The sequence below is a fragment of the Podarcis cretensis genome (genome assembly GCF_951804945.1).
Source record: "Podarcis cretensis genome assembly, chromosome: 6".
In the NCBI taxonomy this organism is placed as follows: Eukaryota; Metazoa; Chordata; class Lepidosauria; order Squamata; family Lacertidae; genus Podarcis; species Podarcis cretensis.
The window spans coordinates 9,703,235-9,726,232 of record NC_137175.1 but is presented as its reverse complement, the minus strand read 5'-3'; the positions used below and the strand labels follow the sequence as shown (position 1 = coordinate 9,726,232).

Here is a 22,998-nt window from a genome sequence, read left to right as displayed (position 1 = left end):
GGAAGGCCTCTGGTTTCTTAGTGAAGGTATACTTAAATACCTTTTTCAACTCATTATATATCATTTCCCAGAAGGCCTTCACTTTAGGGCAGGTCCACCAGAGGTGAAAGAATGTTCCTTCATGTTCTTTACATTTCCAACATTTATTATCAGACAAATGGTATATTTTGGCAAGTTTAACTGGGGTCATGTACCATCTATATATCATTTTCATTACATTTTCCTTCAGAGCATTACATGCAGTGAAGTTCAGCCCAGTGGTCCACAACCTTTCCCAGTCCTCAAACATAATATTATACCCAATGTCCTGAGCCCACTTTATCATAACCGATTTAACCATTTCGTCTTGTGTGTTCCATTTTAACAGCAAGTTATACATTCTTGATAATGCCTTAGTCTTTGGTTCTAACAATTCTGTTTCCAACTTCGATTTCTCCACCTGGAACCCTACCTTTTTATCATTTTTAAAGACTTCTTTAATCTGAGCGTAATGTAACCAGTCTCGCACTTTATCCTTCATTTTCTCCAAACTCTGCAATTTCCAATTGTCTCCATCTTTTTCTAGTATTTCCCAATATTTTGGCCATTTGGCCTCCATACTGGGTCTTTTTCGGGCCTTAGTTTCCAGAGGTGAAAGCCACCTCGGAGTTTTGTTTTCCAATAAGTCTTTGTATTTTGTCCAGACATTAAATACTGCTTTCCTGACAATATGGTTCTTGAAGACCTTATTGATCTTAACCTTATCATACCATAAGTATGCATGCCAACCAAAAGTGTTGTTAAAACCTTCCAAGTCCAGTACATCAGTGTCTTCGAGAAGTAGCCAGTCTTTTAGCCAGCAGAAAGCTGCGGCTTCATAATACAGCTTTAAGTCTGGCAGGGCAAAGCCCCCTCTTTCTTTTGCATCAGTTAGTATCTTAAACTTAATTCTGGGCTTTTTGCCCTGCCAGACAAATTTAGATATATCTCTCTGCCACTTCCGGAAGCACTCCGTCTTGTCCACAAAAGAAAAAAAATATATATATTCTAAACGAAATAGTGGATATATGATTTTTGTGGTTCATGCTGTGGCCACAGACATGTGATCTGACAGTGAGTTTGGAGTAGCCCAATGCAAAAATCCTGAGGATCCATGTGGATCATGCTTTGTAATCACAGAGGAGGGAAGGAAGGGGAACCATGGTTCCTCTGCTCACGACTGCAGCAGATCCCCCCTGCCACCCACAGGCATTCACTCCATAACACGCACAGACATTTCCCCTTACTTTCTAGGAGGAAAAAAGTGAGTGTTATGGTGCAAAAAATGCGGTAGATGGTGGGTGTTTGTCTTACTGGGCTCAAAGGATAAGTTGCTTTGGTCTTCCTGATGGGCAGTTATGGGCAGTCACAGAAGCATCACCTATGCACAGTTGGATAAGAAACTTATTGAAGTTATTAATATTGCACCTATGGAAGCTGTTTGATGAATAGAAATGGACTCTTCTTTGAAATAAAAATTCTCCAGTCCAAAGATATGGTTCAAAAACTTTACTTGCAGACCTTTAACTCCAAACAACTTGAAACAATAAAAGTTACATTCAGAAAGTTGCCTATTTCTTTATACTGATCCCAGCATAGGTATAAACCTTTTAGATTACTAGCATCTTGCATCCTGAGCTAAAAAATCAAAGCTATACAGTATCTCTCTTCAAACAGCCTCCATTTAGCCTGTGGCTGATTTACTGGAGAGATTAGCACGTCCGTTCTCTTCAGCAGCTGGAAAACAAAGCATATGCATAGACCTATGGGATTCTCAGCTAAACCCCTTGTGACTGAGCCGGCAGAGATACAGCCCCACTGTATCCTGTTAGGCTCTCTGCAGCTTCAGTGGAAATTTCCATGCCAAGCTTCACAGTATACATGCAGGTACATTATAGAGTTATTTTCCATTTCAATGTGCATTAAACAACTATACTTAACAAAATCACTATGTGCAGCTTAGTTCACTGCATCAGTTTTCACATTTCCTCACAGCCTCTTACGTCCATGTAAGAACATCCGTTCCCTTAGCAGGAAAAGGGCAAAATAGTTTGCTAATGTTTTAAAACTGCACATTTTATATTTGAATAAAGGGAAGGGAAAAGAGAGGAGAGAGTGGGTTTTCAGACAAGGTCTATTTTTTTATGAATCTTCTATTTTTAAAACATAATTTTGATCTCACTTTCAGGGCAAAGGACTTCCAGGGCCTCCGGTAAGTAAGACCAGCTTGCTACTATTTGCCAAAATCTAACTACACCAGAGGGACACAGGTGGCGCTGTGGGTTAAAGCCTCTGCGCCTAGGACTTGCCGATCGAAAGGTCGGCGGTTCGAATCCCTGCGGCGGGGTGCGCTCCCGCTGCTCGGTCCCAGCGCCTGCCAACCTAGCAGTTCGAAAGCACCTCCGGGTGCAAGTAGATAAATAGGGACCGCTTACCAGCGGGAAGGTAAACGGCGTTTCCGTGTGCGGCTCTGGCTCGCCAGAGCAGCGATGTCACGCTGGCCACGTGACCCGGAAGTGTCTCCGGACAGCGCTGGCCCCTGGCCTCTTAAGTGAGATGGGCGCACAACCCCAGAGTCTGTCAAGACTGGCCCGTACGGGCAGGGGTACCTTTACCTTTACCTTTAACTACACCAGAGTTCAATACTTACATTTGCCTCCCTGAAAACTGCCTTCACAGCTCTCCATTTTCAAACAATGCCTGCATCAGTTTTAGATGGAAGATCTAGAAATGTTCCATGGCATTTAAGACTTTGTACTAACACGAGTTTGACCAAACTGTGGGAGGCAGTGGAAGACAGGAGTGCCTAGCATGCTCTGGTCCATGGGGTCACAAAGAGTCAGACACGACTAAACGACAACAATTTGTGGGGTAGGCGAGGTAGAAGGTCTCCCCCGTTATATACTTCACTGTCACCACTATCCAAACCCCAGAAAGAGATTTTTTTGGGGAACAGATGCTGGCAGAACCCTGAAGTGAAAATATGTTGGCTGTTATCTGATTGTGATCCGGTTGTACCATACAAAACAGCCCTGTTTGCTAAAGCAGCTAAAAGTATTCATGCTAGCTATATAAAAGACAATGCTGTAGACTGTGCAGGTGATTCATTAATTTTACTTATTGTAAATGGATGTATATCATAGAATCATAGAATCATAGAGTTGGAAGAGACCACAAGGGCCATCGAGTCCAACTCCCTGCCAAGCAGGAAACACCACCAGAGCACTCCTGACATATGGTTGTCAAGCCCCTGCTTAAAGACCTCCAAAGAAGGAGACTCCACCACACTCCTTAGCACCAAATTCCACTGTCGAACAGCTCTTACTGTCAGGAAGTTCTTCCTAATGTTTAGGTGGAATCTTCTTTCTTGTAGTTTGGATCCATTGCTCCGTGTCCGCTTCCCTGGAGCAGCAGAAAACAACCTTTCTCCCTCTTCTATGTGACATCCTTTTATATATTTGAACATGGCTATCATATCACCCTTTAACCTCCTCTTCTCCAGGCTAAACATGCCCAGCTCCCTTAGCCGTTCCTCATAAGGCATCGTTTCCAGGCCTTTGACCATTTTGGTTGCCCTCCTCTGGACACGTTCCAGTTTGTCAGTGTCCTTCTTGAACTGTGGTGCCCAGAACTGGACACAGTACTCAAGGTGAGGTCTGACCAGAGCAGAATACAGTGGCACTATTACTTCCCTTGATCTAGATGCTATACTCCTATTGATGCAGCCCAGAATTGCATTGGCTTTTTTAGCTGCCGCGTCACGTATCTCTGGATATATATATATATATTTCACAGGTTTTAATTGACTTGCTGGATCCGTAATTGAATTTGTAATGGCTTTTAGTCAAACGTAATAAATGATGGATTGGATTGCGAAGTAAGAACAGCTCCTTAGCAGGATGATTCGAATACCTTGGATGTTCAGAGCTCCTGTCCTATGGTTGTGGCTCATATAACATGCTTTCTCTCTTTTGCAGGGACCTCCAGGCCCCAGTGGGCTCCCAGGTGGAAATGGATACCCAGGACCACCCGTGAGTTCCCCTTCCTTCTGAAGTTTCCCATGCCAGGATGTGCCCCAAAGGGACAAATCTCTTGCCTTTCAGCACTGCATTTTTCAGGTGTTCCAACTGTATGTCCCAACGACCAGGTGGCGATCTTTCCTTTATAAGCAAAGCCTGCCAGCATAATGGCACCCTCTCAGAGCCAAGTACTGAATCGGTTGAAATTTGGCGGCTGTGTCTCCTTTTAGAGTGGTTGAGAAGGGAGCAGGTCTTGGAGCAGGGACAGACTTTGGTCATTTGGCGCCCTAAGTGAGCACAACATTTGTCCCCTTCCCCCTGGAAATATTTCTTATTTTCACAATAACTCCTTTTGGCACAGTGGCTTTTTATCGATCTTCTCAGTATGTACTCATATAAATGTAGGTTGATTGCTATTGTTATTTTGTGCCCCCTCGGCTCGGTGACCTGTACTGTGGAACCGCCCTAAACCCAGCACTGCTTGGAAGGGAACAGCCACACAAAAAACAATTCATGGAGGTGGTTTGCGCAATTTTTGTTTTTGCTGAGAAGAATGCAGGGTTGCAGCATCAACCTTGCTTGAAGCTTCCTTTGCATGATGATGGTCCAGTGGGGAGCTGGGATGCCTTTGGGTACCCAAGGAATAAGCTGCCTTCCTATAACATAATTCCCCTTCTTTACAGCCAACCACCTTATTTGTCGATAACTCAGCGGCGCTCAGAATGCCCTAAAGCAGAGTTCTCCAGGGAGGTGCCCATGGGCATACACATGCCCACAGACAACTTCCTCGGTGCTTGCCTGGTTCCCCACCATACCACCCAGAAATGAGGCTTGAAAGAAGCTACCTTTGAAGGTGACCCAGAAATTGCAATTAATCCAGAATGCAGCAGCTAGACTGGTAACAGGGAGTGACCATATAACACCGGTCCTGAAAGACCAACATTGGCTCCCAGTAGGTTTCCAAGCACAATTCAAAGTGTTGGTGCTGACCTTTAAAGCCCTAAACAGCCTCAGTCCAGAATACCTGAAGGAGCGTCTCCACCTCTATCGTCCAACCCAGACACTGAGGTCCAGCTCCGAGGGCCTTCTGGCAGTTCCCTCCCTGCAAGAAGTGAGGTTACAGGGAACCAGGCAGAGGGCCTTCTCGGTGGTGGCACCCACCCTGTGGAATACCCTCCCATCAGATGTCAAGGAAATAAACAACTATCTGACTTTTCGAAGACATCTGAAGGCAGCCCTGTTTAGGGAAGTTTTTAATGTTTGGTGTTTTATCTTGTTTTTCATAATCTGTTTGCACACAGCGGTTTCTCCAGTTTGCAAATATGCCCTGCTGCAAAAGCTGGCAATCCCTGCTTTAGGGACGGAGCATGGCACTTTTCCTATGAAAAATGTTTTGTTTTGTGTCCTGCCCCTTTCCCCCATCCTGTCCATAAACTCCCCTGCTCCTGGGGTCCTCTTCCACTCAGTGAACTTGACTGTGCAAGACTCCCTGCCGCTAGTATCCTGTTCTCTTCTGTTTTTCTTCTGGCTCCCATGTGATCCTTTCCCAGCCAGGCTGGGCTTTCACCTCTATGGCATCCACCTCGTTTGGCCTCACATAACAATCACAGCAGGGAATCAAACTGTTTCCCTGCCCAAATTGTTGTTGGGATTGGCTGTGCGAAGCTGCTGCATCAGAAAAGCCCGGAGAGACCAGGAGAGCAAATATTAAGTCCCTGGCAACATTTCCACTGCAAGAGTGGCTTTGGAGCATCAGTGTGCTTGAGTAAACAGACACAGAATAGAGCAAGATCTTCATTCAGATAATCCAAATAGGGGGATGTGTGCAAAATATCACCAAGTGTGCAACATATCAGCGCAAGGATTTCTGATGGTGCCACAGGATTTCGCCCCCTCTCTGCCCCCCTCCGCTAAATCTGTTATGGGGTCTCCCCCCAACCCTCTGGAGCAGATTTGGGAAGCATGTGGGGTGAACACAGTGGGAGGAGAAGAATGAATAAATTCCCATTGTGCAACTAGAAATCCTTGTGCCACTGGGATGCATTAGTTGGAGACTGCAAAAATGTCAGGGGGCATAGTGTGGATGAACATGCTAGCTCTGCCCCCTTTATCTCTTTTTTCCATCACCTTCCAAATTGTGGAAGTCTTGTGGGGTGATTTTTATACCTGCGGAGGCGTTCAGCACATTTTGGAACCCTGGGAGATGCAGTCTGTGTCCTGCCACAAAGGGGAAGGTGACGAAAATTGACCCCCTCCTTCTCCTATTTTCCGGTATTTGGGAACCGCAAAATAAACTAGGCATATAATCTGGGCAGGGTGGGGGACAGTTACGATGTGAACAGGTGGTATAAATTCTACACCAGGAAAATGGACTATATAAAGAGTGTTTCCGCATTCAACATTGGCTGTGTAACCAATGGTTGAGATGTGCAAATCAGTCAAAGCCCAATGACTTGTACATGTGTACAGGCAGCCTGTACCTGTGTTCCATGTATTGGGTTGTCTCCAGTATTGGTCCTACTCAGAGTAGACCCATTGCAATGTATGGGCCCGACTAGCCTAGGTGTATTAATTTAAACAGATCTTATTTGGTAACTGCTGGCTTGTTTGAAACCCACCGCAGTGCGCATTCTTTGAACTGTGACATAAAATCATTGCTTCTCCGTTCCCCCAGGTTTTGCAGGACAAATCCTCCCCTCATTTTCAAGAATCAAAAACCTTTTTAAGATTTATTCAGTGCCAATGGAAGCTACCCAAATATGCATGGTGATGGGATTTCATAAATTTGGGATGCCTTTATGTCTAACCTCCAGTTCTTCAAAATCTTCTCCCAGATCTGCATTGGCTGAAGCTGGAAATAATTTCTCCACAAATATAAATTGGCTGTACCTGCATTGAAACCTTTGCTATTTCTCATTCTGTTTAGGGACCAGCTGGACTTCCGGGTTTTGCTGGACCACCGGGACCCCCAGGACCACCAGTAAGTTTAGGTGTTTTTTTTCCAGATCATACTATTGCACTTGGGGAAAATTCCTGGCTCAGCTGCCCATCACTGTATCCTTTCGGGGGAACGCACAAGGGATGCCAGTTCTTAGCATTATGTTCAGGAAAGCAATAGCTTTCGCTGCTGACAGCTGATGAAAAATTGTAATGCACTTCAACGCACATGAGTGCTGTTCAGTGAATACTTGGGCCAGTCACACTTCTCTGAAGTCTCTCAGCCCCACTCACTTCACAGAGTGTTTGTTGGGGGGGAGGAAAGGAAAGGAGAATGTTAGCCGCTTTGAGACTACTGAAGGGGAGTGAAAGGCGGGATATCAAATCCAAACTCTTCTTCTCTTCTTCTTCTACTAACGCAATAATGAATTGGAGACACATATTGCCCAGTGCTTCAGGTGAGGTGAAAAAGTACCGTACCTTTCTGTGTATAAGGCTAGGTTTTTTTCTTTAACAGTTATGCTAAAAATTGGGGGTCGTCTTATACATTGATAATGCTAAGGGGGACGGGGACGAGATGTTTGATTGGTTCCTGCTGTGAGCCGGTAATCGTCAGCGGCTATTGGATGTGTTATTGGTGGCTGTGGCAAATGCTGGAGTTGATTGGCTGTCGCTGTGGCAATTGGGCGGGCGATTGGCGGCTTCTGTCGGCGAGGGGGACAGACGATGTTATACATGGAAAAATACGGCACTTATTTGAAAGGTCAAGCACCCCTCGTAGCATGTGACTTGCCTTTTGGAGCCATTATTTTTTCTTGCAGCGTAGTAAGATCTGATGTGCATAGACTGACTTCAGATGAGTTGATTATGGGCTGAATTGCATTAGCCTGCTGAGCAGGGCAGTGAGTAAAATGGCCCATTCCTGGAGATGTCTGACGTGCCACGATGATACACTGCTTTACTTACATGTTAGAATTCCTGCTCCATGGCTGCAGTCATGGGATTTTTGTCTTTCATATGACGGTGTATGTTTTGACTCCACAAAGTGGGAAGTGACGGAGACAGGATGTTTGTGTTACTGTGTTCCGTGAAGTGGGACTATTGTCCTTTGTTCTTTTTCTCTCTTTGCTGTCCGATGCTAGAGAGAGAGGGAGCCATGTTGCAGTGCTCCATGTGTGTTTATATGTAAATAAAGTAGATTAGCCAAAATGCTCATTTTCTCAGGTCTGTCACACAAGTTGCGAAGACTCTGCGGATCCCTAAGTGTGCCGATGTCTGTTGGCAGCCCTGTTTAGGGAAGCTTTTAATGTTTAGTAGGTTATTGTATTTTAGTGTTTTGTTGGAAGCCGCCCAGAGTGGCTGGGGGGACCCAGCCAGATGGTCAGGGTATAAATAAATTATTATTATTATTATTATTATTATTATTATTATTATTATTATTAGCATCAGGCGCTGTGGTGTTCGGGCAGAAGAAAGCTTTTGAAGCTCCCGAACAATCGACCAGGAGGGAGAGAACATGCCAGTCAGGCATGTGTCTCTGCCAGGGTCCTACTCGAGAGTAGGACAAGCTCCTGACAACTTATACCCCATTATTTGGATTACTATTACTCTAACTGGGACTTCCTTCGAAAAACGTTTGGAAATTTCAGTGGGTCAAAGCTGCAGTGGCCAGTTCTCTGGTTACAGGGAGAACAGAAACACTTGGTTAGCTACAGCTGCACTGACTGCGAGTCTGGTCACAATTCAGAGACATGGTTATGACCTACAAAGCCCTTATAGCTTGGGTCCAAGCTCTCTGAAGGAATGTATCTCCCTCTATGAGCCTGCCCAGGCTTTGAGATCTTCTGAGGAGGCCATTCTCTCAGTCCTGCCACCCCCATGGTAGGGCTGAGTGATGTATCAATATCCTGTATTGTCCAAAAGCGGTTTGAAAAAGAGTTTGGATTTGATATCCCTCATTATCACGACCCGAAGGAGTCTCAAAGCGGCTAACATTCTCCTTTCCCTTCCTCCCCCACAACAAACACTCTGTGAGGTGAGTGGGGCTGAGAGACTTCAGAGAAGTGTGATTGGCACAAGGTCACCCAGCAGCTGCTTGTGGAGGAGCAGGGAAGCGAACCCGGTTCACCAGATTACAAGTCTACCGCTCTTAACCACTACACCACACTGGCTCTCAGTCCATATGGTGATATTGGTTTCATAATTTTTGACCTGGCAATATATCACGAATCGTGCGTATGCAAAAATCACAATGTGGGGGAAACCGTGAAGCCAGGCATCGCCTCTACCAAGCTCCGTCCTTATTTCAGACATTGTGATATATCGGTATGCTGTGATGTTTAGCTAGTGATACATCACAATGTTGAAAACCATATATCGCTTGGTCCTATTCCACAGGGACGTTTGGTGAGGACCTGAGGCAGGGCCTTCTTGGTGGCTGCTCCAAGATTGTGGAAATACCTCCCATGGAAGGCTAGATTGCCCCCCCCCCGCCGCCTTTTTTCACTGGCAGTTTTGGCCATCAACTGGCTGTTGTGAAAGTCTTCTGAAATTGGGTGTTGTATATTGTTTCCTTTCCATCATTTTTAGGGGTTTCAGTGCTGGTTTTTTTAATAATAATAATAATAATAATAATAATAATAATAATAATGTTATTTTTCATTTGTGCTGAGAGCTATCTCGGGTCCCGACTGGGAGAAAGGCTGGATATAAATAAATAAAATGCAGTTTTGATTATTTCCAGCTCTTGAATCTTCCAAATAAAAATTACAAATTGTTCAGAGCTGATTAGACACTCAAACGGAACACAATAAAAGCGGCTTGCAGCCTGTCTGAATTCAAATATATTCTTTGTTACCCTTGGCATGTATTGGCGACATATTTAAAACCCACACTCTTTGTTGCAGGGTATTCCTGGAGTTATGCCCGACGGCAATGGAGACCTTCAGGTACTGTTTCCTTTTACACACCTATCAAACTGTCTGAGTTATTTTCCAACTGCACAAATGCTTAAGCTCTATATATCTTTTAGTGTGACAGAACTTACACTCTGGAATTCCCTGCCTGTTGACACCAGGCAGGCGCATTCACTGTACTCTTTTTGGCGCCTGCTAAAAAAGATTTTTGTGTAGACAATCCTTTGAATGTTTTAAAGAGCCGCCTTCACTGTACGCTTTTTGGCGCCTGCTAAAAAGATTTTTGTGTAGACAGTCCTTTGAATGTTTTACTGGTTTTTACTGATAATTCTGTTTTATTCTCTTTGGAAATGACTTTCAGGGTGGTTTTGTTTGTTTGTTTGTTTACAATCCCTAATTGTAAAAAAAAAATAAGAATTACAATTGAGTGGTGCCAATTTTTAAATGCCTGCAGAAAACCTTTCTGTTTCTCCATGCAAGCTATTAAAAGTCCTTGCGCTTTTATTGCATGTTCTTCTTTTTTTTAAAACCTTTGTAAACAGCTTTGACAAATACTTGTGATGTAGTGGCATATAAATAAATACACAAAGAATGGCCTGGTGGTGAGCACTGGTTCTGCACAACTGGTGCCGATGGCTTCATCAAATCACAAGCATCTTCTTCCTCTTCGTTTAAATCATCGCTTTTGTTCATGCCTTTGAAACAGGAATGGTCAAATTTGGTCTGCGGTTGACAACAGCACCTTGTTTCCATGGGCAGGGCAGCTGTTTGTTCTGTGGGCTTTGAGCACGCACAAGAAAGTCTTGATTCTTTGCGTTGAAACAAACATGACATTAACGTGAGTCGGCAAAGCAACATTTCAGCACTCCCCATCTGTTGTTATGACAGTTCCCTTCATTTTCTAATTGGAGTCCTCAAGGAGAAGCTAATAATTTCCTTGAACCGCCTTATTGGAAAATCTTTTTAGAGGTTGGATGGGAAATGACAGTGTTCCCCTCCCTTCTTTTCCATATTCAAAAGAGCATCCTATAGAAGCTAATAGAAAATTATAACCTTGCTGTGAAATGACTTTTTTTTTTTGAAGGGGTGAAATACCAAGGAAAATATCTTGCTTTAAGTCCCGTGGATTTGTAAAGAAACTACCATTAACATCTCTCTCCCAATTTCCATTGACTCTGAACTAAGATAAGTTGAGGCTGAAGAAGACCATGGCTGGGGGCAAGAGGGGGAGGGGAAAGGGCTTTGCTTTTTGAGGTATCCCAGGACACAAGGCTTCACCAACCTGGTGCCCTCCAGATGTGTTGAACTGCAGCTGGCAGGGGCTGATGGGAGTTGTAGTCCAACACAATTGAAGGACACCAGGCTGGCCAAAGCTGCCCCAAGCTACTGTTCTTAGAAGCCATAGTGAGTTAAAGGTAAAGGGACCCCTTACCATTAGGCCCAGTCGTGGCCGACTCTGGGGTTGCGGTGCTCATCTCGCTTTATTGGCCGAGGGAGCCGGCGTACAGCTTCCGGATCATGTGGCCACCATGACAAAGCCGCTTCTGGCGAACCAGAGCAGCGCACGGAAACGCCGTTTACCTTCCCACCAGAACAGTACCTATTTATCTACTTGCACTTTGACATGCTTTCAAACTGCTAGGTTGGCAGGAGCAGGGACCGAGCAACGGGAGCTCACCCCATCACAAGGATTCGAACCGCCGACCTTCTGATCAGCAAGTCCTAGGCTCTGTGGTTTAACCCACAGCGCCACCCACATCCCATCATAGTGAGTTAGGGTAGGATTTAATAATAATCTATTATTATTATTACAGTGGTACCACTGGTTGCGAACGGGATCCGTTCCGGAGGCTCGTTCGCAACATGAAAAGAGCGCAACCTGCAGTGGCGCATCTGCGCACACACGGGTTGCAATTTGCCGCTTCTGCGCATGTGCATGATGTCATTTTGCATGTCTGCGCCTGCGCAAGTGGCGAAACCCATAAATAACCCTTTCTGGTACTTCCGGGTTGCCACAGGACGTATCCTGAAAGAACGTAACATGAAGCAAACGTAACATGAGGTATGACTGTATTATAGAACTTTCCCTGGTGTTTCCCAGGAAGAGCAAATCCCTGTTGCTCAGAAACAGCCACAACAGTGGTTCCTCTCAGGAAACCTCTGCCTTGACCCATTTTACAGCTAAAGGGGTGGCACAGCCTTTCTCCTGCTTTTGTACAGTTCCTTACACTTTATTCGTCCATTGTATTTCTTTTTTTAAAAAAAACACAGTTAATTTCACTCAGTAGAAAAACGGAGACAGTGGGTGTTAACCAGTGCTAGTCCTACTTCAAGTAATCCCATTGGTATTGATGAAAAGAACTTAGGCCCATTAATTTCAGTGGGTTTACTCTGAGTAAACCTTAGTTGGATGTAACATCCCCCACATTGTGCAAAACTGCTATTTGATGCATTGTGACTCTTGTAACAAAGAAATGCAGACTTGCTGTTGTTTTATTTAAAAAACAAGCAAATTGCTGAAATGTTGTAATAAGCAATCGGCTTAACCAGTTTCACCAAATCCTGAATTTCCCTTAACCACCAGCGATCTAGAGTTGAATATTGTCCATGAAACACAGTAACAGAAATTTCCAGGCTTGTTAATATCACTGCCTTCTCCCCTCGTGGCTTAATTATTTTTGTTCTGGTTGAATCTGGTTATGTGTTATATTTATATTATATTTCCCATTTGTTTTGAGTACAGTGTCCAGCTGTCTGTCCACCTGGCCCTCCAGGACCACCAGGGATACCAGGATTCAAGGTGAGCAATGCTCTTTGGTGAATTTAGAGTAGCCATTGCCTGACGTAATGTAAAGAGAAACACAGGCTGCATAACCCATCTGCAGCCCAGATAAGTAGGTTTCCTAGATACAGAATCATGCATGCTCATCTTCAGCAGTGCAGCTTCCAATCTAGATGGATTCTAGATCCTGTTGTCTATAAGGGTGGGTGATGTAACAACATACATTTGAAAACCCTCCCCTTAATTTGATTATCCACACTTTCCCCTCCCAGAAGGTGAATGTAGAAGCAAATGCCAATGGTGATCTTAGCGTATGCCCACCCACAACATCATTAAGGAGGTGGGGATATCTCTAGGACCAAGTCCACCCATGGCAGGTGGTGGGACGATGCAGCATCAATCTGCAATGAGCTTTGATCTCTGGAATTAAACTAGTTTGTGGAAAAGTGCTCTTGAGGGGTATAAAATATTCAACAGGTCCAAACTGAATCAGAATTGTAGAGTTGGAAAGGACACTGATGATCATCTAGTCCAGTGGTTCTCAACCTGTGGGTCCCCAGATGTTGTTGGACTACAACTCCCATCATTCCTAGTCAGCATGACCAGTGGTCAGGGATGATGGGAGTTGTAGTCCAACAACATCTGGGACCCATAGGTTGAGAACCACTGATCTAGTCGCTCAGGGGTCTCTTCTGAAGCATCCATGACAGATGGCCACCAGACCTGGGTAGGAGAAACGCAAGATCTCAGGTGCATTGAATGTACAATGCAATGTTTTGTTTGTGTAGCCATAGAAAGAGTCCCACTAGTGCAATGGACCTTTAACCCCCTCCAGTGCTTTTTTCTGGGGTTATGCAGGGGTACGCATACCCCTAAACATTTTGTGAATCTTTGTACTTTTGTCCATTTACTGTACAGTGGTACCTCGGGTTACAAACACCACAGGTTACAAATACTTCGGGTGACAGATTCCGTTAACCCTGAAGTAGTACCTCGGGTTAAGAACTTTACCTCAGGGTGAGAACAGAAATCATGTGCCGGCGGCGCAGCGGCAGCGGGAGGCCCCATTACCTAAAGTGGTACCTCAGGTTAAGAACAGTTTCCAGTTAAGAACGGACCTCCGAAACAAATTAAGTTCACAACCAGAGGTACCACTGTATTTATCTCCCCCCGATATGAACTATAAAATGGTGATTTTCTTGAGTCAAAATAAGAGTACCCCTAAACATTTATTTTAGGGGGGAAAGGAAAAAAGCACTGCCCCTCTCTCCTCTCCACCAAATCTGCTCTGGGAGGGTCAGGAGAGCCCTAAGATCAGCACACAGTAGGAGGAGATGGGAGATTGTTTTGTCTAGCAAGCAAAAATGATGAAATGATCACCTTAGTGTGACATTGAATTCCACCCTGTGGATTCTCCTTGTGTGGAGGTTTTGAAAAAAAGGCGGGGCAAGCTTTTGTTGAGAAAGGGCCATAGCTCAGTGGCAGAGCATCTGTTTCACATGCAGAAGATCCCAGATAGAATTCCTGGCGTCTCCAGATTTGGAATGTATGAAGCCCTGGAGAGTCTGTGCTACTCAGTGTGTAGACAACACCCAGGTAGGGGGGGACCCCTGACCATTAGGTCCAGTCGTGAGCGACTCTGGGGTTGCAGTGCTCATCTCGCTTTACTGGCGTAGCTTCTGGGTCATGTGGCCAGCATGACTAAGCCACTTCTGGCGAACCAGAGCAGCGCACGGAAACGCCGTTTACCTTCCCACCGGAGCGGTCCCTACTTTGACATGCTTTCGAACTGCTAGGTTGGCAGGAGCAGGGACCGAGCAATGGGAGCTCACCCCATCGCAGGTATTCGAAACACCCAGGTAGAGGGACCCAATTATCTGTTTCCCAAGCACTGGGCTGTACAGACTGTATCTGTGCAGAAATGATTAATTTACTAATTTAAATTATACATGAATTACATGTAGCAGTAAATTTCTAAGCAGTTTAGAACAGAACGAAATAGGAAAATGAACATCAGAGTATCTTGTAAGCAACTGGGTATAATTAATGCTGCGAGAGACGCGGTGGCTTGGGCGCCCGCAGGCTCTGCATTGCCCAAATGGTCCACCCACTGCCTCCCCCCAGCTGTAGGGCGGCTGAGTGGAAGGAGGCAGGCAGACTCCGGAGGCCCCACGGTGTGCCCTGCCCCTATGGGTGGCTCCCCCTGCTCCTGGGCGCAATGCCCCAGGCACCTGAGTGGCTTCCTCCCCCACTGCTTAGTCTGTGTGATTTATTGCTGGCTGGTTCCCTGACACAACATGTAGATATATACTCATTATTACTCCATGAAATGTTTCTCATTGAATAGACTCAATGCAGGTTGGTTTTCTAAAAGCTGTGTAGAATCATAGAATCATAGAGTTGGAAGAGACCACAAGGGCCATCGAGTCCAACCCCCTGCCAAGCAGGAAACACCATCAGAGCACTCCTGACATATGGTTGTCAAGCCTCTGCTTAAAGACCTCCAAAGAAGGAGACTCCACCACACTCCTTGGCAGCAAATTCCACTGTCAAACAGCTCTTACTGTCAGGAAGTTCTTCCTAATGTTTAGGTGGAATCTTCTTTCTTGTAGTTTGGATCCATTGCTCCGTGTCCGCTTCTCTGGAGCAGCAGAAAACAACCTTTCTCCCTCCTCTATGTGACATCCTTTTATATATTTGAACATGGCTATCATATCACCCCTTAACCTCCTCTTCTCCAGGCTAAACATGCCCAGCTCCCTTAGCCGTTCCTCATAAGGCATCGTTTCCAGGCCTTTGACCATTTTGGTTGCCCTTCTCTGGACACGTTCCAGAGGTGTGCACCTTTTTGACCCAAACAAACTGCATGTCTACAGTAATAGGATACTGATTACTCTGGTTTTATTTTTAGGGACATACGGGTTATAAAGGCGAACCTGGAGAAGTAGGCAAAGATGGCGAGAAGGTAACACAAACACCCCTTTCTTCTTAAGCGTCAATTTTGTTCCCAGCGAAAGCTTCAAGGAAATTGGGCTGTCAATCAGCCAGAATAGATTGGAATCAACAGTGTTGTGAGGAGTAGGCTTAAGGGATGGGAGATGAATGAATTAAGAAAATAAATGCTGTTTTATATCAGGTTCCATGCCCAGCCTTGGATGTTTGGCATTGTTGCATTTTTCTATGTAGAGTGTTCCGTCAAGGGCTGGATCTACACAGCTATAAAAAAGAAAAGCATTATGAAAAGAAACGCTATAAAAGCTCATAATGGAAATTATTGTTGACTTCAGATTTCTGCTCTATAGTGCCATCTGGTGTGACATTTTTATAATGCATTTATAATGTTATAATTGACGAGTGTAGCTGAGTCCAAGAAGAGGAGAGGGTAGAGAACGTAGGAATCCCGGGGCAGTTGAAATATTCATCCCTGAAATACACACTTCAACAACACTGTCAAATTATAAAAATGATGAGTCAGTGTAGGCAGATTTTTGGAGGACAAGGGGGCCAGTGCTGTTACCCCCCCGTTCAGGTGTTAGAAGCCCAAAGCATGAGCTGTACTGAGTAACACTGTGTGGGCTGAGTAGGGATATGACTGCTGGACTCTGCTGCCCAGGAGGACTCTCCTGTGTGGGTGTCTGAGGGCCCTGCTCCTTCCTGCCACTCACCATCTGGCCTGGGGCGGGGCCTGAAGCCTCACAGGGACTGCTGCGCTCTGCTGCCCAGGAGGACTCTCCTGTATGTGAGTGTCTGAGGGCCCTGCTCCTTCCTGCCACTCACCATCTGGCCTGGGGCGGGGCCTGAAGCCTCATAAGGACTGCTGGACTCTGCTGCCCAGGAGGACTCTCCTGTGTGGGTGTCTGAGGGCCCTGCTCCTTCTTGCCACTCACCATCTGGCCTGGGGCGGGGCCTGAAGCCTCACAGGGACTGCTGCGCTCTGCTGCCCAGGAGGACTCTCCTGTATGTGAGTGTCTGAGGGCCCTGCTCCTTCCTGCCACTCACCATCTGGCCTGGGGCGGGGCCTGAAGCCTCATAAGGACTGCTGGACTCTGCTGCCCAGGAGGACTCTCCTGTGTGGGTGTCTGAGGGCCCTGCTCCTTCTTGCCACTCACCATCTGGCCTGGGGCGGGGCCTGAAGCCTCACAGGGACTGCTGCGCTCTGCTGCCCAGGAGGACTCTCCTGTATGTGAGTGTCTGAGGGCCCTGCTCCTTCCTGCCACTCACCATCTGGCCTGGGGTGGGGCCTGAAGCCTCACATGGACTGCTGCACTCCGCTGCCCAGGAGGACTCTCCTGTGTGAGTGTCTGAGGGCCCTGCTCCTTCCTGCCACTCACCATCTGGCCTGGGGCGGGGCCTGAAGCCTCACAGGGACTGCTGCGCTCTGCTGCCCAGGAGGACTCTCCTGTATGTGAGTGTCTGAGGGCCCTGCTCCTTCCTGCCACTCACCATCTGGCCTGGGGCGGGGCCTGACGGGCCTCACTAGGACAGTTGCTGTTACTGCTGGAGGGGTGCAGAGTGCTTTTAAAATGTTTTAAAAAATTTTATTTTGAATTTTTTGTATGTGGGGTGGGGTGGGGTGGGGTGGATGTTTATTGGGCCTGGGAATTTGTTTGATTTTATGTTTTTGTAATTTTTATATTTTTTATTGTTTTTTGTTTGTATTGTTTTATTTGTGTTGTTGCTTTTTTGTTGTTGTTTTTTAAAGGGGTTATTTTGTTCTTAAGGGGAGGGGTCAGGGCTGCCGGGGAGTGGGCCCCAGCCCACAAAATGGCTGGGGCATGTTCCACAGGGGGGGATGCACTGGGACAACCGATCTCAGTGATCACGGGTAGGAGGAGGAGGTACGCTAAGACCAGACCATGTCATTACAGAGGAGGCAGGTTTAGTCGTTGTCTGAGGACTATCCCTGCCTCCGGGTCTGGTCCTGACCGGATGAATACTAGAATCAGCAAGGGATACCCACATGACCTGAAAGTGTTGCTGTGCAATGCCAGGTCAATGATTCATAAGACCACTGCCATCCATGACTTGATCATGGATGGAGGACTTGACCTGGCATGTGTAACAGAGACTTGGTTGGATGAAGCAGATGGGCCTGTCCTTGCCGCTGCTTGTCCACCAGGTTTCTCTTACGCACAGCAACCCAGGTCATGTGGGCGGGGAGGGGGGGTTGCAGTGATTTTTAGGAAGTCATTAGTTTGCACCAGGCGTCCTATTGGGAAGACCCAGTTTTCTGAGTGCATGTTCTGGAAGTTGGGCAATAGGGGCAGTACAGGATTCCTTTTGGTGTACCGACCTCCCCGCTGCACCAAGGATTCCCTGCCCGAGCTGCTTCAGGTCGTGGCGGATGTTCTCCTGGAGACACCTAGCTTGGTCGTCCTAGGGGATTTTAACATCCATGCCGACACGACCCTACAAGGGGCCGCTCGGGACTTCGTGGAAAGCATGGCCTCCATGGGGCTGTCCCTGAATAAGTCTGGCCCAACCCATAGCCGCGGACATGCCTTGGACCTGGTGTTTACCTCTACGGATGTTGGTGATCTGACACTAAGTAAAAGTGAAACGAAAGAAGTGCCATGGTCAGATCACTTCCTGGTGCAACTGGACTTCTCTGCGACCCATCCCCTCTGCAGGGAGGTGGGACCGATTCGGATGGTCCGCCCCCGCCACTTAATGGATCCAAATGGTTTCCAGAGAGTGGTAGGGGATGCTTTATCCCATGTTGATGGCCTTTCAGCCGATTCCCTGGTGGCCCGCTGGAATGCGGAATTAACCAGGGCTATTGACTGTTTGGCTCCGAAGCGCCCTCTCCGATTGCATGGAGCCCGGAGAGCCCCGTGGTTTTCCACGGATCTGAGGGCAATGAAACAATCGTTGAGACGGCTAGAGCGCCGGTGGCGGATAACCCATTCTGAATCTGACCGGACACAGGTTAGAGCTCAACGTCGAGCCTACCAAGTGGCGATAGCGACGGCGAAGAAGACTTTCTTCACCGCCTCTATTGCATCTGCAGAAAACAGCAGCAGGAGACTCTTTCAGGTGGTTCACAATTTAGCGGAACCACCTGTAACATCGGGGCCCAGTACGGGCCACATGTTCTCCTGCAATGATTTTGCAAATTTTTTTGCAGATAAAATCGCTCAGATTCGGGAAGAAGTAGACTCCACCGTGGGAGCAGGGCCGGGGCGGGAGAGTGCTAGAGTCCTGTCTGGTCAAGTTGTGTGGGATCAATTCCAAGCTGTTACCTCCGAGGATGTGGACAGGCTGCTCGGACGAGTGAAGTCAACCACCTGTCTCCTGGATCCTTGCCCATCCTGGCTTATAAAAGCTAGCCGGGAAGGACTGGGCGATGGGCTTCGTGGGGTGGTGAATGCTTCCCTCCGTGAGGGAGCCTTCCCAGACCCGCTGAAAGAGGCGGTTATTAAACCGCTTCTTAAAAAACCATCTCTAGATGCGGCCACGATGGCCAATTATCGCCCAGTCTCAAACCTTCCATTCTTGGGCAAGGTGATTGAGCGAGTGGTTGCTGAACAACTCCAGGCACGCCTGGAAGAAGCGGACCATTTGGATCCCTTCCAGTCGGGATTCAGGCCTCATCATGGGACTGAAACTGCCTTGGTCGCACTGGTTGATGACCTCCGGCGGGCTAGGGACAAAGGTGAGAGCTGTTTCCTAGTTCTGCTGGATCTCTCAGCGGCGTTTGATACCATCGACCATGACATCCTTCTGGACCGTCTTGAGGGGCTGGGAGCTGGGGGCACTGTCATACAGTGGTTCCGCTCCTTCCTCCTGGGCCGTGTTCAGAAAGTGGTGGTGGGGGATGAGTGTTCAGACCCCTGGGCTCTCACTTGTGGGGTGCCTCAGGGTTCTGTCCTCTCCCCCATGCTTTTCAACATCTACATGCAGCCGCTGGGAGGGATCATCAGGAGGTTTGGGCTGGGTGTTCATCAGTATGCAGATGATACCCAGCTCTACCTCTCTTTTAAATCAGAACCAGTGAAGGCGGTGAAGGTCCTGTGTGAGTGCCTGGAGGCGGTTGGAGGATGGATGGCGGCTAACAGATTGAGGTTGAATCCTGACAAGACAGAAGTACTGTTTTTGGGGGACAGGAGGCGGGCAGGTGTGGAGGATTCCCTGGTCTTGAATGGGGTAACTGTGCCCCTGAAGGACCAGGTGCGCAGCCTGGGAGTCATTTTGGACTCACAGCTGTCCATGGAGGCACAGGTCAAATCTGTATCCAGGGCAGCTGTTTACCAGCTCCATCTGGTACGTAGGCTGAGACCCTATCTGCCTGCAGACTGCCTCGCCAGAGTGGTACATGCTCTGGTTATCTCCCGCTTGGACTACTGCAATGCGCTCTACGTGGGGCTACCTTTGAAGGTGACCCGGAAACTACAACTAATCCAGAATGCGGCAGCTAGACTGGTGACTGGGAGCGGCCGCCGAGACCATATAACACCGGTCTTGAAAGACCTACATTGGCTCCCAGTACGTTTCCGAGCACAATTCAAAGTGTTGGTGCTGACCTTTAAAGCCCTAAATGGCCTCGGTCCAGTATATCTGAAGGAGCGTCTCCTCCCCCATCGGTCTGCCCGGACACTGAGGTCCAGCTCCGAGGGCCTTCTGGCGGTTCCCTCCCTGCGAGAAGCAAAGCTACAGGGAACCAGGCAGAGGGCCTTCTCGGTGGTGGCGCCCGCCCTGTGGAATGCCCTCCCATCGGATGTCAAGGCGATGGACAACTACCTGACATTCAGAAAACATCTGAAGGCAGCCCTGTTCAGGGAAGTTTTTAATATGTGATATTTTAGTGTATTTTTCATTTCTGTTGGAAGCCGCCCAGAGTGGCTGGGGAAACCCAGCCAGATGGGCGGGGTACAAATAATAAATTATTATTATTATTATTATTATTATGAGAGAAATTAAATCCAGTTTGCATTTGAAGGTTAAACTACTTAATTTGCACTTTCGTGAAACAGTAATATGTGCGCCGAAACATCGCCACCTTTTGACATTTGCACTTGGCCAAATTTTACAGTGTGGTTCTCCAGCCAATCAATGTGGCCAAATGATGCAGGCGAATTTTGCATTTCTGTAAAGCGTGCGTGTAAATGCCTATATCAATGCAAGCAGCACGTGAAAGTGTATTACATGTTCCAGAAACGTGTCTATTAGGCAAAATTGCGCACAAACCTGAAAACTGAAATGCTGATGAATTTTCATGAGGACTTTTAATAATAGTAATAATAATAATTTAAAAAAAAATGCAAAGTGATTTGGAAATGTGGAGAATGGAAAAGGAAAAACCGAAAGAAACTTAAATGGAAAGATCTGTCCGTCTCTAGTAAACTTTCTGGGGAGTGAGTATATTACAGGTCATTGGATGACTGGTTTTGTTCCTAAAATATACTCCTATCCAGTTATGAGGCCACTGTTTGGGTTGCAAGATAATTTCTACAGCAATCCAGATGTTGGCAAGGGTTAAATCATGGGTAGGCAAACTAAGGCCCAGGGGCCGGATCCAGCCCAATCGCCTTCTCAATCCGGCCCGCAGATGGTCCAAGAATCAGCGTGTTTTTACATGAGTAGAATGTGTCCTTTTATTTAAAATGCATCTCTGGGTTATTTGTGGGGCATAGGAATTTGTTCATTTTTTTCCCCTTTTCAAAATATAGTCCGGGCCCCCACAAGGTCTGAGGGACAGTGGACCGGCCCCCTGCTGAAACAGTTTGCTGACCCCTGGGTTAGATGGAGGCTTGAATTGGTAGCCAATATGTATAAAAGGTAAAGGTACCCCTGCCCGTACGGGCCAGTCTTGACAGACTCTGGGGTTGTGCGCCCATCTCACTTAAGAGGCCAGAGGCCAGCGCTGTCCGGAGACACTTCCGGGTCACGTGGCCAGCGTGATATCGCTGCTCTGGCGAGCCAGCGCAGCACACGGAAACGCCGTTTACCTTCCCGCTGGTAAGCGGTCCCTATTTATCTACTTGCACCCGGAGGTGCTTTCGAACTGCTAGGTTGGCAGGCGCTGGGACCGAGCAGCGGGAGCGCACCCCGCCGCAGGGATTCGAACCGCCGACCTTTCGATCGGCAAGTCCTAGGCGCTGAGGCTTTAACCCACAGCGCCACCTGCGTCCCATAGCCAATATGTATACAGCAATGCTATTTGGGACACATGATTCCACCATGTTAAGGTTAATGGATTAGACTATTTCATGGAGGAGAGCTTTCAGTGATGGCCGTGATGGCAGTCCTCCGCCTCCACAGTCGAAGGGAGCGATGCTTGCAAATACCTGTTGCTGGAAGCCGGGGGGGAGGGTTGTAGGCCTTGTCAACACACCTTGCGTCAATCATTTCTTGTTCTCTTCTTCCAGGGTTCACCAGGACCCCCAGGTCCTGCAGGCCCTCCAGGAACTGTTGGCTTGCAGGTAAAATAGGCCACCGTTTTTATTTATTTTTAAAATATTTTTTATTCGTTTTCAATTTAAAACCTTCCAATTAATGACAAATCAATTCCAATCATACCGAATCATTAAACCAAAAATAGTAAAAGGTAAAGGGACCCCTGACCATTAGGTCCAGTCGTGACCGACTCTGGGGTTGCGGCGCTCATCTCGCTCTATAGGCCGAGGGAGCCAGCGTTTGTCCGCAGACAGCTTCCAGGTCATGTGGCCAGCATGACTAAGCCGCTTCTGGCGAACCAGAGCAGCACATGGAAACGCCGTTTACCTTCCCGCTAGAGCGGTACCTATTTATCTACTTGCACTTTGACGTGCTTTCGAACTGCTGGGTTGGCAGGAACAGGGACCAAGCAATGGGAGCTCACCCCATCGCGGGGATTCGAACCACTGACCTTCTGATCGGCAAGTCCTAGGCTCTGTGGTTTAACCAAAATACAGCCAATTAAACATTCCAAATTTTAAAAAATAAATTCAAAAGGGGGCTTCCCACGTTCTGGATATCGAGAGATGCCCTTCATTTGTTTTCTGCTTTTCTTCCTTGCTGTTTTCCACTTTCATAGTTCCGATCTTAACCGTCCTTATCTTCTCCATCAGCCACTGATGTGTTATTTAACAAAGTCCATATATCTTATTTAGCAAAGTCCATATATCTGTTATCCTGCAAGAGGCAAAATTTTTATTCCATGTTGTTTTCCATTAGTTGTTTTTAAGACACAGTCCTCTGGGTAGTCCCTCCTTTCACTCCACCATCTTCTTTACTCCAAATGCTCTGGGCATAGTTCTGCCCATAGTACTGCCCAACTCACAAAAAAAAAGAGCCCCAGACTCTGATCTCTGTCTTTTCCCACCAAACAATGCCTTGGCCTGCATGC

The 22,998-nt window shown here is 47.1% G+C and overlaps 1 protein-coding gene across 1 annotated transcript in view; it reads left to right on the top strand.

The window, feature by feature from the left end:
• Positions 1-22,998, top strand: part of COL9A3 (collagen type IX alpha 3 chain) — a 75,820-nt gene that overhangs the window by 22,768 nt on the left and 30,054 nt on the right. The window contains exons 8-14 of the mRNA XM_079979266.1: positions 2,207-2,230; positions 3,996-4,049; positions 6,964-7,017; positions 9,881-9,922; positions 12,633-12,689; positions 15,583-15,636; positions 22,040-22,093. Of these exons, the coding sequence (XP_079835392.1) occupies positions 2,207-2,230; positions 3,996-4,049; positions 6,964-7,017; positions 9,881-9,922; positions 12,633-12,689; positions 15,583-15,636; positions 22,040-22,093 (339 nt within the window). The remainder of the gene's footprint in view (positions 1-2,206; positions 2,231-3,995; positions 4,050-6,963; positions 7,018-9,880; positions 9,923-12,632; positions 12,690-15,582; positions 15,637-22,039; positions 22,094-22,998) is intronic.